Here is a 17,721-nt window from a genome sequence, read left to right as displayed (position 1 = left end):
CCGGCGATCCCTCAGAGGGCCCCGAAATGGCCCCGCCGCGCATGCGCGAGCGGTGGGCGGCCACGGAGGGGGAGGGGGCGCCCCCCTCTCCCTCTGCACGTGACCCAGGCCGCGGTGGGGGGCTTTCTTAAAGGGCCATGCTTCCCGCGCGGGCGTTCGCGCCCCAGCTCCGTCTATAGGCCTCCTCTCACCTCCTCACCCGCTCCGCCCCGCCCCTCCTCGCGCACCTGTCGGGCGGCCCGGCGCCGGCCTAGGGGGCAGCCGCGAGCCTCGGCGTGCGGCGCGGCGTGGGCAGGGCCGGGCCCCCGCCTCGTCCCCGCCGGCACCTGCGGCCCCGCGCCCGTAACCCGGAAGCGGTGCGGCGGCGACGAGCGCCGGGACATGGCCGCTGCCTGCTCCTGCCTGTGCGCCGCGGCCGGCGTGGCCCTGAGCGCGGCGACGCGCGGCTGAGCCTCGACCTTGGCGTCCCCTTCGTCCCGCCGGACCCTCCTTCTCCTCGTCCCGCCGCCGCCGCTCGGGGGGTGCTGAAGGCCGCTCGCTGCTTGAGGAGCCGGGGCGGAGCCGGGAAGGGCCGCGCGGGGCTCCGAGGGGTTGGGCCGCGGGGCCGTGCGGGCGGTGGGTGCGTGCCGCGAGCTGTCCTCTGCATCCAGGGGCCGGGCCGGGGGCTGCGTCCCCCGTGGGGTCGGTGGTGCTCGTTTCTTAAGGTCCGGCTGTACTTCTGCCGCGTGCGATTTGTGTTTGTCAGCTCGTTTGAAAGCTGCGCTGCTCTCGGTGAGCTGTAGTTCCTCAAAGGCGTTGAGGGTGGGCAGCGGGTCGGCCGCTTTGACTCCGTCCCAGCGCAGGTTAGCTTCTCGCCGGCGTCTCTGATGCCAGAACAAGGCCCCAGAATGAACGGTTTCTCTCTGGGCGAGCTGTGCTGGCTGTTCTGCTGCCCGCCGTGCCCCAGCCGCATCGCTGCCAAGCTGGCCTTCCTGCCCCCGGAGCCCACCTACACCGTGCTGCCCCCTGAGCAGCAGCAGGAGGCCGGGGCCGCTTCTGGGGCTGCCACCCCCACGGGATCGGGCACCTGCAGCCTGCACCTGAGCGAGCGGGCGGACTGGCAGTACTCGCAGCGGGAACTGGACGCCGTGGAAGTGTTCTTCTCCCGCACGGCTCGAGATAACAGGCTGGGCTGCATGTTCGTGCGGTGTGCGCCCACCGGACGGTACACGCTGCTCTTCTCGCACGGTAATGCTGTGGACCTGGGCCAGATGTGCAGCTTCTACATTGGCCTTGGCTCCCGCATCAACTGCAACGTCTTCTCTTACGATTACTCCGGCTATGGGGTGAGCACCGGCAAGCCCTCCGAGAAAAACCTGTATGCAGACATTGATGCCGCCTGGCAGGCCCTCAGGACAAGGTAAACGTTGGGTGCAAGGTGCTTCCGTGTCTTTAATCGTAAGAAATGCAGTGTCTACATGGTTATAACCAACCCACTGAGAGGCAGAGGGAAGAGTCTGTTGATGGTTTGAGTTACCTTGATGGTGTCAGCAGATGTGCCATCAACAGCTACAGTGATTTGCCAGGTAGCTTTGTTTGTTTGAAGGATGCCCAAGCCTTCGTTCATGGGCTTTTTCTAGATTTAGGGATTTATGCAGACATATTAGGTGTTAGCCATTGCTCTATCATTACAAATCTCTGCATTGAGCAGGAGGTACTGCACAGATTGTGAATTCAGCTTGCCAGATGCAAAAAACCCTTTTGTTAGAGATTTGCATTGTTGTAAATGTTTCTTAAGGTTTATCGTGCTTAGAGATAAACCTGCTGAGCACAAGCTTTGAATTTGGCAGTGGCCTGGGCTGGTGCTTACCAGGAAACTGCTGTCACTCTTCATTGTGTCTGGTGTTTTGCACGAGCTCAAGTGATGTGTGCGTCTTTCTCTTTTGGCAACCAAACCGCTGTTACCAAGTTGGGTAGGGCAGTGAGGTGGAAGGAAGAAATGTTGATGTGTCAGAGCTGGGGATTCTGCCAGGTGGAGATGCTGAAGGAGGTGGCACCCAAAGGGATGTAGCAGTAATGAGAAGACTCTGGCTAGGCAGCGTGGCTAGTAGCAGCACAGGGCTCATGGCTTTTACCAAGACCAAGCTGTTTTACCAAACTCTTTAGTGTGTTTGTGTGGCATTGCTGGGCTTCTGTCTGCAGAGACCATGAGTGCCTTCTGATGTTGCATAAGTGGTTCATAAGGAATAGAAGAGAGCTTGAGGAAGTTTAAGTTTTGCATTATGGCAGGAAAAAAGAGCGAGGAATGTCTTCTTTTCTTGTCTCTGTGGCTGCGTAGTTGAACTTGGCTTACGTGGAGTAATGTCTGTTTTAGGGATATATGCCAACTTCAAAAATAGTGATGGGAGTTGTTACTAATTTAGATAATTGGCTTTTCAAGGATCTGGGGATTGGTCAGTTGTAGAGTCCAGCTGGTTTCTGACATTGGTCAGCCCAAGTCAGCTTGAGATTGGGGGGGAAAGTTACCCTTTCATAGCAAGTGTTGTTTGCATGACAGCTGAGCCAGACTCTGGGGTCATTTTTTCAATGCTCTTAAAAATTAGAAACAAACAAAAACAGATGTTGCTTGAATGTAAGTAATATGGCTTTATGTAAGGAAATAACTTGATAGACTTTGCGCAGGATAGGTGACTAATTGTCACTATATTGCATGTGGGTGATGTAAATAAGCTTTAAGAAAGGAAAACTGCTTTGAATAAGCTAGGCCTGATTAATGCTTGTCCTTTAGTATCTGTGTTTTCTCTGCATTTCACTGTTTAGTTGATACTTTTTCAAGAAAGACTTTTAAAGCTCTGGAAAAGTGTTTTCACATCTGCTTGGAAGTGGTCAAGCATGTAGCATGTGTTTAAGACTCATGTAGACTCGGAAACAAGGCAGTCCTTCACTCAGGTCTGCTGAGAAGCCTGACTCAGGAGATGATGCCAAGGTGTGCCCAGTGAGAGGATTGGCTCCTTCTACTGAAGCGTGACTGAAGGAAGTTTGTAATTTTATGTTAGAGTTCTTTCTGTGGTTTCTACAAGATCTAGGTTATGTTCTTTTCCTTGAATTGAGGAGTTGAATTTTGCCAACTCTTACGTTGCTGTGTTTGTCCCAGATCTTAGCACTATGTTGGGAGTGCTGCTAGAGGAGTTTTGTTAACATCATTAGATGTTACAGTATTAGATATTACAGTATTTTAGACTCAAGGAAGGAATTGGATACTCTGAAATGTAAACTTCATTAGTTTTGTTTGTTGGGTTTTTTTTCAGATTCTGCCCTCTCAGATGACTTTCATGGTTGTTAGGAAGAAGCAATAGTCTTCCTGCTTAGGAATTCTCTAGGCAGCAGTAGTGTGAGCTTTAAAGGACTGATCGTTTCTTTTTTAGCCCTGTTTAATAAGTCCAAACTTAAATGAAATGTTTTGCAGTAAAAATACAAGTCTGTCTTCTAAGGTAAATGTCATACGATGATGATCCTGCTCCAGCAGTTCATTGGTAGTCCACGTTTGCGTGGGGTTTCATTCTCCATGCAAATTCCTAGCATTTGGCCTGTAGTCATGTGGTAGTGAACTGCAGTGCGTAGTTAAAAGTAGAACCTTAAAATAGGAGAGGTTCACTGGCTATAGAAAGCACTTAGTCATCTGTGCGAAGTTCTGTGGGAAGCTGTTGCTGAATCCACCAGACATTGCACCTGGCAGCAGAAAGGGATCATTAAATGTTGGAAGTGTTGATTCCTTCTTAATTGTGCCTGTGAAGTACAACGGATATTTATTAAATATTATCAGTATGTTTTGAAAGTTGTGCCGAGTTGGACAGGAATTTATGCTGCACTTGGACAAAACAGGTGGCTGCCAAGCTCTAGGAGTGATGGTGAACTGACTGTGACCACAAACATGCCTGCAAATGTTGACTGTATTTTAAAAGGTATTGAAATGAAGATCTTGCTATCGCATACACAGCTGGGTATGAAACCTTATGTAACAAATGATTATAAAACAGTTGATGAAAAATAACATCGTTGAGGTTTCTGTGCCATTCAATTATCAATTTCTCTTTGGAGAATCAATGTCAACTACTTGCCAGTCTTTTAATCACTGTAAAGGGTAACTTATTTCCTTCCTGCTAATCAGACGAGTTTTAATTGTTACGTTTGAGTGCTAACTGGCTTTCAACCTATGTAAGATGCTGGCATATAATTTTATCCCCTACAAATGGCTTTTTGTAGATGTTCCTTGAGATGTTTAACTGGATAGCATTGGTGGTCCTAGTTCCAATATCAAATAATTAATTTGGGCTTGTATGTCCTTCCATTTGATTAACGAGCAGAATACTAGCTTTTGATAAATGATAGATATTAATGTGTCATTTCAGTACTTCATTCTCAGAACAAATATAGTTGAGTTTGTCTTTCAACCCATTGGTTCACTTCCATTTTAAACTAGGCAATCAAAATCTATCTTCTGTCACAATGAAGAGAATTGGATTGTAAAATGAGACAGTGGAATGCCAGGGTTTTTGATAAATGGATGGCAGATAGCTTAGAATATTTAATCATCTTTAAAATTTGTTTTAAAAAAAACCCACGACTTTCATTATATGAATATTTTATGATTTCCTATGCTGATTATCTGTCACTTCTTATTGCTGCTTCCTTGGCAGGAACTGGTGGATAACTTCTGAGGTTGTCTGTTTAGTTATCTGTGTTTGCTTCATTTTTTTTCTCCTCTTGATTTAGCAAATCATTTAGTTTCTACTATAATTATCTTTGCACCAGAATCTTCTTTCATTAGCACTCTTGCCCTGTGTGACCTTTTTTCACTTCTCTGGATTAAGTGTTTTGGCACAGAGGCTCAAACTAATGGTTTTTATTCTGTGTAGATCTTTGAAACCCCTACTAAAGATTGAGCCTTATTCCTTTCCACTCAGTGCTTCCAAAAGTCTTTAATTGAAGAATTTGTAGTATGCACTTCGGGTGGATTTGGGAGGACAGGAGTCATAATTTATTACGAAGAGGCAGATGTGAAGCATTCAGCACCTTCCTAACATGGCTTATACTAGGAATAAAATTTCTCATCTTATATGCTGCTGTAGCAACACAGTCAGGATGTTGTTTATTAACTTCTGTTACTTCAAGTATAACTTTTCCCAGGAAATTTTTACATCTTCCTTCCGTCTATTTTCTTTAGTCACCTTCCCAACACAGAAGGGATGTCTGCCCATTTCATGAGAAATGTACTGGTGCAGATTGCTAAATAGCTGAGATTTATTTAACTGCTTCTATAGATAGATTAAGCACTGAAACTGTAAATGGATTGTGTAATTTGCAGTACAGTGACACTTAGACTAATCAGAAAACTTGAGTTGCATTGTTGTTCAGCTTAGTATTGACTGTAGGCTGCGGGTGTCTGCTACTCTAAGCACGTATTCCTCAGGTTAAAAGCATAAGTGTATTGGTTCAGTGAAAGCAGAGGTTTTGGTGTAAAATTAGCAGTGTACATTCTTGAGGTGGTCAAAGGCCAAGTTGTGAACACTGAGTCCTGGAGGAAAAGGGTTCCGCCTTGCTTCCATGTTCATGGTGCATCCCTTGGTAGGCAGGCTGAAACGACAGCTGAATTGTGGGTAATGGAGGGTGAAGGTCAGCAGGCAGACTGTAATAATCTGACTGCTTTGTGTTACCTCTCATTGCTGTCTCTGGCTAAAAATGCTCAGGTGTTCTCCTTTCTGCAGTGGACTACGTGTGCTCATGTGGTACCTTAACCTCTGGTGGTAGAGCTTCATAGGTGTGGCCACAGGTTAGATTTTGGATTTTCTGTCATTGACTGTAATAGGCTTTTTCCTACTTCCAGCTTTTTAGGGTTGATAAGGTGTCCACAAAGGATGCCTTAGTGTATGCTTCCTAATTTTTAATGAGGCTTAATCTGTTCTACCCACTGTGGTTAACACTTCAAGAAAAGCTGTGTAGAACTTGTCTTAAAAATAGAAACAGACAGAATAGTCTGTTATTGTCTCTGTGATGAGCTGAGATTAATGCAGATGATTAGCATCCCAGGGACAAATACCGACAACTGTTTAAAGCAGGTGCTCTGATGTTCAAAGTCACTCCAACTGTGTATTGAGCTCTGGTGTTGTGTTACGTGAATTAGTCACTGCTGTAAAAGAAAGTACTTCTGTTAAATATTTTCCTACTTCTGTCGGGAGCAGAAGATCAAAGCTTGTTTTAAGGAAAATGAGATTTTTTTTTTCCCTGTCAAGAATATTTTGCAACCAGTATTATTTGGGAAGAAAACTTAGCTGCCAAAGAACCTTTGGGTAATATTTATCATCCGGAGTGTGGATAGTCTGAAAGGCAGCTGTTGAAGTGGGGGTGTTGGGTAACCTCAGCGTGGGAGAGCTGTGGGCCTGGCTGTCTCCATCACCAGAGCATCGGACAGAAAGGATCCAGGGGCCGTGGTGTTAAATCCCACACGCTGAAGCATTGGCTTTGGTGGTTTTGCTCTGAAGCCATGGTCAATCACAGCGCCTTCACAGCCTCATAAACAACAAAACATCTCTCCAAAATGCAGCCTCTGTCCTGTGGTACTGACTTATTTTGTGGTGTTTCCAGGCACTGAGCTAAGATTATGGTAGCTCATTGCTTGTGGATGTAAGTGGAAAGAACAAATGGAAAAAAAAAAAAGGCAGTTAGCAGCTCTGTTCAGGAATGTGGATACCTGGGAATGCAGTCAGAGAAACTTTGTAAGCTATAGAAGTGAGCTGTCCTCTAGCAACTGGTTTTGTGAGGGAGAACCTTGTACTTCCTGAGCAAAGAGTTATTTCTATTTCTACATTAAATGAAGAAAGCAGGTGGGAGTTTTGGTTTTCATTTTTTTGGTTCTGTGCTGCTTCCTCATGCAGAGATGCGCTAGTACAAAGGAAATGCCAAGCAATTAGCCTTTTGGAGCCTCGCTGGTGTAGCATATGTCTGAACTGCTGCTTTGGTTTTAAGATGAGGTTTATATGGTGGAGAAAGGCAACATGATTAGTGTAACTTCTACATTTAAATCCCGTCCCAAGTATGCTTTTAATGCAAATACCAGGGAACCGGTTCCACAGTTGCACTCTGTGCTGTCTTTAAAAACAACAGACTCAAAATTAGGTAGCACTAAAATGGACAAGTAACGTTGCTGTTTTTTCTCTAAACCCAGCGATATGTGTAATGAATAAGTAACAGTCCTTTCTGCCCTCCTTCTCAAGAACAAATCGATTTCAAGGCTGTGTTGGAAGCAGTTGATATGAGTCATAAAATAACATACAGATACGTTGAAACTAGCATGCTTGTGCACATTCCAGGGTTGCTTTGCTAATTAGCACCTAAAAAGGGCAGAATTCTTTCTCTGGTGATTAACTTCAGATCATTTTAGTTGCCACTACACTTAAGAGAAATTAAAATACTTGAATAAGGTAAGGCACTCCCTGCATTTTCTTGAATCTGAGGAAGGCACAAAAGCTCTAGTAGCTCTTGTTTGCTGCTTTGTGTTAGTTTAAGCCTACCTTGACTGCTTATACTGACCCGATCTAGAAACAATTGAGGTTTATTTCGTCTAGCTCAGTCTCAAGTTTGTTGTGAGCTAAAACACATTAGGTGCACAAGCCTCATGCCTCTAGAAAAATTGGTATGTAATGGATAATTGAGATCAGTAGAGGCTGGTGTTATGAATAAGCAATTATTTCTTGTCTAATTTGCATTCCAGTTTTTGGATGAATGGTGTCCCCCAGTCCCGTGTGCTCAGCCTGACACCTGATGATGAAGTGCAATGTCATTCCTGCTGTCAGACTGCATGTTTTGTTGGGTGTTGGAGGCCTTCTGCTTTTGTTTTTCCTCCTAGTGCAGATTGGGTGAGCAATGCAAGTGTGACCAAATCGCACACAGCCCAGTGCTGTGCTACAGACAGTAGGATCCAGCTCCTTCCCATCCATCTTCCTTCCCTTGGTTTCAGGTGTCCCAAGGTGCACTCGTGTGTCTTTGGGAAAATCCCTATGACATTGAAATAAATCTACATCACAACAGCAAAGGGGAAATTCCATGTGGGTTCGTGAAAATTGATGATGTGGAAGATGAGGTTTTGAGTTTGCCTCAAAGTGCAGAGGGAAATATTTAAATTAGACATGATCTCCAGTTAGGACCGCTGTGGTTTTTGTATGGTAGATTTCATAGAAAAACTTCATTTGTGCTTGCCTGTAAGTGATACTATTGGTAGTCTGGTAAATTCTTTTGTCTTTGAAGATGAAATAGTTTGTTTGGCTGTTAATTGGAAAGTAGTCGTTGTATTTGACAGTTCTGGGTATATTACTAATAGGAAGACTTGTTACCGAGTCTATTTTGAAGTTCTTGTGTATGTATGGAAATGTTACTTTAAAACTTTGACTCTTGTGAGCCCTGTGTAACAGCCAAGGTATGCTGCTGGATATATAGGTGTCTGGCACCCCTCTCAAGGCGTGCCATGTCAGCCAGTAGCTCCCACAGACTTTTCATAAAAACTATTTTTGTGTAGGACACTGCCAAAGTTCTTAAGATCCCCGTGTGTGAGAACAGTTAGATTTGACTGTATGACATGGCATGTTTGCTTCTTTGCGTGTACAGCAGATAGACCCATGGGGTAATGAATAATGGGATGTGAAAAGTCTAAACATTCTGTGACAGACTTCAGTGCCTTTCTCAGGAAAGAGTGCTTTCAGTAATGTGGTTTGAAATGTTTCTCTTGCAATAAGAGGGTTGTTTTGAAAAGGGTTTGCTCAGATTGTAAGATCTTTCTGTGCATTCTTCGCTGCTGACTGTGTGTCTATGAGAACTTGAAAAATGGTGTTCAGGATCAGCAGAGCAGCAAGAGTGTTCCTTCCAGTGTAAGAGAAACTGAGTTACAGTTCAGATTATGTAATTATGATCTTTTTACGGCTTATTTATAATAAATTAAAAGTGAGGGTCTGCCTTGGGGAAGGTCATTTGTCTTAACTATTACGGTATACTTTATTCTGCTTATAATAAGACTTGCAATTTATTTTAAGATCTAACAGTAATACGGGGCCGAAGTTGTGTTGAGAATTTTGCATTTGTAGTACACAAGCTATCTACACTTCAAAGGATTTTTTTAGTAGTTAATGTGCCTTTTCAAATGTTGGACTGGCTTGTACGTACAGATCTTAATCTTTGCCCTGTCTCTGTGGAGTCTTCATTGATGTGATGAATTCGAGTAGGATGAATGTCTAACAGCCTGGGGAAAGAGACATCTTTTGAGAAAATGGTCTTGTTTTTGAAGCATATCCTCCAGGGCCGAATTCAGAAAACTTCTCTTCAACATGCTGTTTGTTCCTTGTAGCTTCATTTTCTCATAAAAATATGTATATGTTCTGGTGGGTGTGGTGCTTTTTTTTCTTCTTTCAGCTTAAGCTAATTCAGTGTAATATTTATTTTGGAGGTTTTCCCTGGACAATTCGTTACCTTGAGGCAGTTGGCCAAAATCCAGACTGACTTCTACTTCCCTAAGTCTGGAATGGACCTGAACTTGCAAATAGAGTTGCATTGTACATGCTCTTCTGATTATTTTTTTTTTTGTTGATCACTACCATAACAGCTTTTACATTTTTTTTCTAATTGCATTGTAGCTTCACTGCATCTTACTAATGCTACAGAAAACTGTAGTGTTCCAGTCTGGATATGACGATTTTAGCTAAGTTTACCAGCTGTGGAAGTACCAAGTTGGAGGAGGAGCTGGGGTAGTTTTCTTGACTGCAGTTAGACTAGTTTTATGGCTACTACTTCACAAATGCTTAACCTTTGCCTCAGACTGGTTAATAATTACACTGTAATTTGCAGGCATCTGTTTGGTGCAAGAACCACCCTTCCAGAAGTCAGTGCTGCAAATGGAGATGCAAGTGGTGTTTCACCCAGAGCCTGAGCAGTATGCCTAAAAGGTTCAAACTTCTGGATCTCTGCCAGCCTTCAAACTCCTGCTTCTCTGATGAAGTAACCCTCAACCCTCTCCCTTGAGCTCTTGATAATTATTTGTGTAATGTTATGTTCATCTCCAAAGCACTCTGTGCATGAATCCGGTACACTGAGTTCTATATCCCTGTAAATTTGTATTTATATATTGGCAGATCAATTTTTAATATTACCTGTGAAGGAATATGGGCATAAGCTTAGTTGTCTTTCAAATAACTAAATGATTTTTATTTACTTTTGATTTAACAAAGATGCCAGCAGTTTAAGAATGTACAAGAATGTGATTTAAATTCAGTCTGAATTTTGGATGTAAAAGAAAACACTGTCATAAATCTTCAGTATTGACCCAAATTTGCAAAGGGTGAGAGGTTGTAAGTCTTCCGTGGTCTATTGAATTATTCTTCTGAGACTGAGCAAGCCGATGCCAAGTACAACACCCTTCCAAACTGCATGCCCTTCTGTCAGAGCTCATCTGTGATCTGTACTCACTTTGTGTAGGACACTGAACAGATGCTATTTATATAAATAAGAACTGGCATCTTCCAATTATTTCAGGAAATTACCCTTTCCATCCAAAAATTCAGTTTAATAACAATCATAATGAAGGGCATTAAACCTAAGGATCTGGGATGTTTCTTGTCTGGATGTAGTCTGAAACCTGTTGCATTTCAGAACAGGGAAATCTCAACCAAAGATAATAATCTTTGATTATTATAATTAATCACTTTGAATGGACATTCACAGCAATTCTGTTACTTAATTCTGAAGTGAGTATTAATTTGGGAAAAAAGGAAACAGTTTAAACTTAGCTCACTGTTACTGTGATTTTGAAGGGGAGAGGAGGAACTCGATTTAGAAGACATTGTCACTTAAAAGCTTTTGTCTCTTCCTTTTACTGCTCCCTGTGCTTCTGTGCAGTACTCTGTGAGCTGTCTTCTGCTCTTCACTGTTAAGCTGGTCAAAATTAAGTATGATCAAACTTCCTCTTTTAATATTGTTTTAAAATTCTCATCAAATATTTCTATTTTGCCTCTGTGTCTTGAAAGCTTTGTGGTACTGGAAGGAAGGAAAAACTCTTTGTTTCTAAATAACCAAACATGAAAAGTGTGTGTTGGGAGGAAACACAGCAGCAACTTGTAACTGAAGTGCCCCTGTCATGAAATGGTGAACTCCAGAAAACCTACATAGCCAAAATGCTACTGACCTAATAGTGTGTATTAAAGTCTACCTCAGCCATACCATTAATACACTCTTCCAAGCACAGCACTGTTATCTGTTATTTCAAAAATAGCAACTCCATCAGTGCAAGACTCCTTCGTGCTATGCTGGTTGGTTGATTGGATGGCTGTGAAGTGCTGGCATGGCACGAACTGGAACTGCTGGCATTTCTTCCTGCAGAACCAGTTGTTACTGCAAATAAGTAGGGAACCGCTTTGGTTTACCAGAATTGCATCACAAATGTGGAGGCAAATAGGACACAGAATCTACTTCTTTTTTGCCTCCCTTTTTTTTTTTTTCTTTTAATTTCTGAGCTACACCTGCAGGTCAATATCTCCCTTTAGCATCAACTGAAGTAATGCACTTAAGTGATTGCACTAACAGATGTCCTTGATCCCTGCTGGTACTTTGGAGTGGCTGTCTGATAACTGGCAACATCCTTTTCCTGTTCTTCAACCTTTTCCTTCAAAAATCTTTGACAAAAAGATTACAAAAGCAGTTGGCCCTATTAGCTAGAAGTAGCAGTGGTGAGGAAAACAAAGTACACACTGAGCATGCTGTTTGACCATTGAAACATCTGGGTTTGCACAGTGTAGACAAAATGCCTTTTACTCCACAGAAGCTCAGATGATGCCAAGAAAGAGCTGGATAAGCTGCACAAGTATATGTGACCTGGTTTCAGGACTGTGTTTTCCTGATGAGATTAGAAGAATCAGGAAAAAAGGAGTACTTTTTAAAATATATCAAATGATCCCATTTCTTAAACTAAATCTTATCCATTTTAAAGTAACTTTAGTTCTTTAGTGGTTTCATATTGTTTTTTTTCTTTACTTTTTTTTTCCCCATGTAATTAAATGCAGGCATCTGTTCATGTAATAAATGAATGATTTGGTGCTCTATTTTCAAGTTCCTGGATAGCACGACGTGGGTTTCATCACTGCTTTAACCAAACACACAGGAGAATTGCTGACTCTGTTCAGTCGTTCAGAATTCCAAATAGTAGTTACTGGGGAGAAAAGGAGGAGGGATTTTAGCCACAGGTTTGTGAGGATGAAGGCTTTGGCTAGGAAATTTGATTTTAAGCTCTGAACTAGTTATCTGAGGTCTGCTGTCTTAGAACATCTGGTGCAGTTAATCCCGCTGATTGCTGTCTATTTTTTTCAATCATCGTAGCTTTGTATCGACTGTTACAGGGGCCTGAACACTGAATGTGCTAGAAGTTCATTAAAGGAGTGTGCAGAAGAGAAGAATTGTTACACCAGTATTTAAACTTGCATTGTTTTATAATGCATAGATTCTGTGAAGCCACAAGACTTTAATTCTGGTAGAGCCAGGTCATCCCATCTTTGAGTGACAAGAATGGACCAACATGAGGATGCTTTGGAGCTGTATGCGGTTTCCCCTTTGTATGGTACTGTGATGTAACTCACAGGAAGCTTGCTGCTTTTTTTCCTTTTGACCCTTGTATCTATTAATGTTTTATCTCGAAGATTAGCAAAGTTGCTACATGTAGTTAAACTGAGAGGGGGGCTGGATATCTTTGCTTGTTTGGTAGTGAAGGTTGGTCTTCACCACCAAGATGAAGTGGACGCTCAAGATCCGTTTATTTGTAGAGGCAACACAGGTTGCTCTGAGATCTGATTTGACACACCACAGCAGAAGAATGGAAGGGAATTGATGAGTCTGATTTTTCAAGTCAGAGTGCCGAGAAATGAATAACACTGAGATTTTCTTCTTTCTGAAAAGACATTGGAAAAATATTTTCTACTAATAGATTGCTTTCATGAAATGACTTTCTGCTTCCATTTGGCAGTTATCACTCTTGTTTTCTGTTAAAATATTTAACAAATGTAGCTGAAAATGGATAATAGAAGGCAGGAGAGTGGTATTTCTGTGTGAGGCTGTGAATATTCTCCACTCTGAAAGCAGATGCTTAAGTGCATACAAATTCACACTGCAATAAAGCTCGGTATTTGCAGCACTTACAAAACTGCTGTGTTTTCTCCACTTAGCTGGGGGTGAGGAAAAACAGAGGTCACAGTGTCATGTTATCCAAGTAGGATTTCTTCCAGTTGAGGATTCACAAAACATGTCAGTGCAGAGGAAGTGTCAAATGTTTTGATTTTTTTTTTTAATCAAAAGGGAATGTTGCCTTTCTTCTTTAAATACATGGTAGTGGTTTCAGAGTAACTCTGAGAAAGGTGAAATACTTCCTGAGAATTGAAGAGGAAGAGGCAGAATGAGTGGTCTCCTGGAAACAAAGGCCATGGCTCCTCTTCACTTAGCTTCTGTATTGAGCTCCTAAATGTCTGTTTGAGATAATACTTTTGAGCAAAGTCTTTGCCTTATTCAGTAACTTTGTTTGCTCTTCTGTAATACATGAGCATATTAATCTAACTATATAAGAGAACAAGAAATGCTGCTGCCAGCTGAGTCATCTTCTTATAATGTTTTCCTGTAAAATATTCATCTGACAGGGACAGCTGCATCCTTCTGCAGTCTGTTCTTTTAGGATTCTTAGGACTGTTTAGAGATACCACTCGTTTTTGCTGCAGGACCTCTCTGCTGCCCTGGTCTTTTCTTTCCCTTTCTGCTGCGGGCTCTGAAATCACTACCTGAGCAGCACTGATGTGATGGGAAGAAGCAGTGCATCCAGATTGTGTATCCGTATCCATTCCAGGCCCCATGTAATCCTCTTGAGACTCTAGCTTTGGTGCTCTGCGGGAGAGACTGCATTCAGATTTCCAGGGGTCTTTGAAGAACAGTGTGAAAATGGCTTTAACTTTGTCTGCTCTAAATGGATTTCAGATACAAGCACCTGCAGTTTGTTGAGGCTGCTTGGCATGTTTGTTCCCTGCTGCCAGCATCATGGAGATGACGGTGGAGAGATGTATCAACTCGTTTTCTGGATATAGTTAGAAAATCCTGTGACATAAGGAGAATAGTGTATCAGTGCCACGTGTTTGATAATTTGTAAGTTATATCAAACAGTTGCAGCAAAACTGGTTGCTTAGTGGTGTTGATCTTCTGTTTTTATCATCTGGAAACATGATGCTCTCTTAAGAGATATTTCATCTGTGCATTTTAATGTAGTCTGAAACTAAAGCATATTAAAGAATGAAAAGCCAACACAACGCTCACACATGAGAAAGCTAGTTAGTTTCCATTGAGTTCAGCTACATGAGTAGTTCTGGGGCATACTCTATAGAAATCAGAGTTTTTGAGTGATCTGCTCTTTTCCCTCCCCTAACCCAAGCCTCCCCCCTTGTAGTCTTCCTAATATTGGTCTCCCAGAGGATTGTTTCCAGCTTGGCACAACGTGTAACTCTTCTGGAGCAGCTAGACAGCTGCTTTCAGAAGTGCTTACATATGCTTCTGTTTTAAGATCTTGTTTGAGGGTTAGGTGTGTATTTTAACTTGGTGTGTATAGCTAATCTCTGCAAACTTGCAAGTTTTGGGTGCTCTTTGCAATTTGATCACTGTTTAAGGTTAGCTTTGTTTCCTTGAGATGATAAAAACCTCATTACGAGCCTTCAGTTAAATCCAAGTGTTGCTGTGAAGTCTTTGTCACCAGCTTTGACAAGTTTGCTTTCTAATTGTACTAGGTGAGCTGTGTGCTGCCTGGTGAAGAAGAGGGAAAATCCTGCATGTAGGGGCTTTGCTTGTGTTGCCTAAATTAAGACACGTGAGTAACTTCATCAGGGATATATTTAGGGGAGAATCTATACATGACCCTGCATGAGGATAGGATGCTCACTTAGTTTGTGTGCCTGTGCAGTGATAACAGTATTTTCAGAAAATAGAGCCAGACATAAACTATCTGATTCCACTCTTTTTTTTTTTTTTTTTTTTGTCGTTGTTTGTTTCTTTGTTTCCTTGTCCTGTTCTGGACTGCGTGCTTCAGCAATTACTCCCTGCTCTGACAGCCGCTGAGGTGGCAGAAGGGTGGAAGCGTCTGAGATGGGTGGAACAGCAGCAGCTCAGGTCAGAAGCCACTGCGCTGCTTCTTGGATAAGTAATCCCAGCTCATGAGTCAGAGGCTTAAGACTTTAATAGATGCAGTTCTTGGCAATTAGTGCTGCAGTAGGATGGCCTTGAACTGTTTTGCATGATGTTACGGGTAGGGAGAGGTGAGGGAAACGCTCCAGAAAGTTAATTCAGTGCCTCCTGCAAAGAGGCGTTAGGGTAAGAGCAGTGCTTGAGATCTGGTTGAGATGTCACAGGTTCCCCAACAAACAGGTGGCAGTACTAAAAGAATAACTCAGTGCTTATGAACAGAAATGCTTGGAAAGTTGTGGGCTTGCTTCTTTCAGGCCTGTGTTCCCCCACTCTGACAGTGAGGAGCCAGGAGTGGAGAGAGGGCTGCGGCAGCCGGGCTGGGAGGGCAGCCAGCGAGTGTTGGCTCACTGTGATTCTCAGCCTCAGGAATCAGGCAGGGCTGTCCAGTTTGGAAGCAACTGAAATGTAAGAAGCAGCTATGAAAGCACAAAACATGTGGGACTGCATAACTAGTGTTAATATTTGTGCTTTTTTTTTTTAAAGCTTCCTAGGAATCAGAATTTCTTTTCTCCAAGAACACTTTCTGTACTAGTAGGCACACAGCTTGGTTTGCTTGAAATCTTTAAAGATGTTTTATTTAGATGCATGGATATCATCATATCTTCGTTGTTCTTACAATAACGGGTCGTTCTATGACAGCTCTTTTAAGAGTACAATTTTAGGGAGCATTTTGCCTCATTTTTTTTCCCAGCTTTTTTTGTGCAGGAGTGCAGGATATCCAGAATGGAAGTGCAGGCTTTCTGCTACAGGCTGTCAAACTTTAATATCTTTTTAAAAAATGTTCTAAATGTTTACATGCTGTAATACAAAATATACAGTATGAGATGTGTGGCTGAAATAAAAGTGCCACAACAAGATATAGATGAGAGAGAAGCTGGGGGTGCAGGTAGTAAATTCTTCATTCCAGAAGGCACTGTGGAGCTTCTCTGTGAAAGTGACAGAACTTTCTCTGCTGTATCAAGTTATTTAAATGTGCCTCGGAGACTGACTATATGGATTTTATACACTGGTTACAGTAAAGAGTATATAATGGAATGTAGCTGACTGTGTTTTTGTGAATTATTTATGGTGTGGCCAGCAAAGATTGTTCTTGGAGGCCAGTAAAGGTTTCCTGTCTTTGATAAATAAAGCTTAATACGTCTGTTTTGCATGTTTATTTGCTACAAACCAACTCAAAGAAGTATTTTGCATTTAATTAAAGCAACTCCAGTGCTCTACTTTTAAGCTAAGTGGAGTGAGAGATTGATTTTAGCATGCCATCTACCCATTGTATCTTGTGACTTAACGGTGTAAATCAAGACTGCTGTAAGAAAGCACTTGGGGAGGAGCAAGAAACTATGGAGTAGAGAACGTGCATCTATCTTCAAAACCTTAACCTGGTGACACAGTGCTGGCTTCAGAGCTGTAATTGATTTCTGAAGTTGTCAAAGTAAGGAAGAAAATACACTTGAATGAATGCATATGTTTAACTCTTACTTCCATTGTTACTAGATTCTTGTCTTTCCCTTTACAGTGGTTTTGATTGTATTCGCTTCTGTGAGGAGGGAGTTGAAATGAACCTCAAAAAGCTTCAGTGATAAAGATTACAAATAGTGCTAAGGTGTCAGTGTGCCTCTTTCTTTTAGCTAAAGAGCAAGTTAACAGAAGAATGGAGTACATCCAGGTGCTTGTTCATGACTTCCCATGTTGCTGTTCCTTCCTGCTCCCTTGAGCAGCCTATGTCTTTAGCAGTACACAAAGTGGAGAAAAACCCATGGGACTTAATTGAAGAAAGAGCCCCTTTCCTCTCATTGTCTGAGCACACTGAGCGTTGGGGAGTTATTCCTCTCATTGTTGTAAAATAGTGGAGTGGTAAAGATAGATGTTCCAACAGAAGACTGAGCCACGTCATTGCTCATTTCTCAGGGGCCTTCTTGCTGTCTTTATCTCAATATGGGAGAATTAATGATTGGAAAGGCAGAGTTATGCTGTTCTCTCACCAGCGTGCCCATGGCACCAGTTCGGGATTAAATGGGAAAGTACTTTTAGTGGAAACTTACTTCTGTGTATCTTATGTTGCTATCTGGAGGGAAAAAAATAAATGTATCATGCAAAAGCAACTGTTTCAAAGCTGGGCCTTTATACATAATGGCTAGTTCATGTGGTAGACAAACAGGCGGCCTAGCATAAACAGAACAGCAGAGTTTAGCATTCAACTGTATTGTGGGGGTGGGGTGATCATGTTATAAATACAATTGAGTTCTCAGTGCAAGAGAAAACAAAAAGGTCTCTCTTGGCACCTTCTTAATAAATAAACAAATCAGCAAGCACAGAGTACGTGTTTTCTGCCCATCTTGTCTTCTGTATCCCGTTTAGCTTCTGTTCAGCTGTCTTGGAAGAGACTTCTTCCAGAACGCAGATTTGCAGAAGTCTTTCCCAGCTGATGAGGTGCACCACCAACTATTCTGT

At 42.5% G+C, this 17,721-nt stretch overlaps 1 protein-coding gene across 1 annotated transcript in view; it reads left to right on the top strand.

Annotated features, from left to right (window-relative positions):
* The first annotated feature begins 403 nt into the window (after nt 1-403).
* The window catches only part of ABHD17C (abhydrolase domain containing 17C, depalmitoylase), a 30,797-nt gene continuing 13,479 nt past the window's right edge, over nt 404-17,721 (top strand). The window contains exon 1 of the mRNA XM_065733968.1: nt 404-1,399. Coding sequence (XP_065590040.1) covers nt 867-1,399 — 533 coding nt within the window. The 5' untranslated portion in view covers nt 404-866. The remainder of the gene's footprint in view (nt 1,400-17,721) is intronic.

The sequence above is a fragment of the Cyrtonyx montezumae genome, unplaced genomic scaffold, assembly GCF_038088225.1.
Source record: "Cyrtonyx montezumae isolate F1298 unplaced genomic scaffold, pur_monq_1.0 scaffold_17, whole genome shotgun sequence".
NCBI classification, from domain to species: Eukaryota; Metazoa; Chordata; class Aves; order Galliformes; family Odontophoridae; genus Cyrtonyx; species Cyrtonyx montezumae.
Note: the sequence above shows the minus strand (reverse complement) of the source record. Positions and strands in the feature narration are given on the sequence as shown.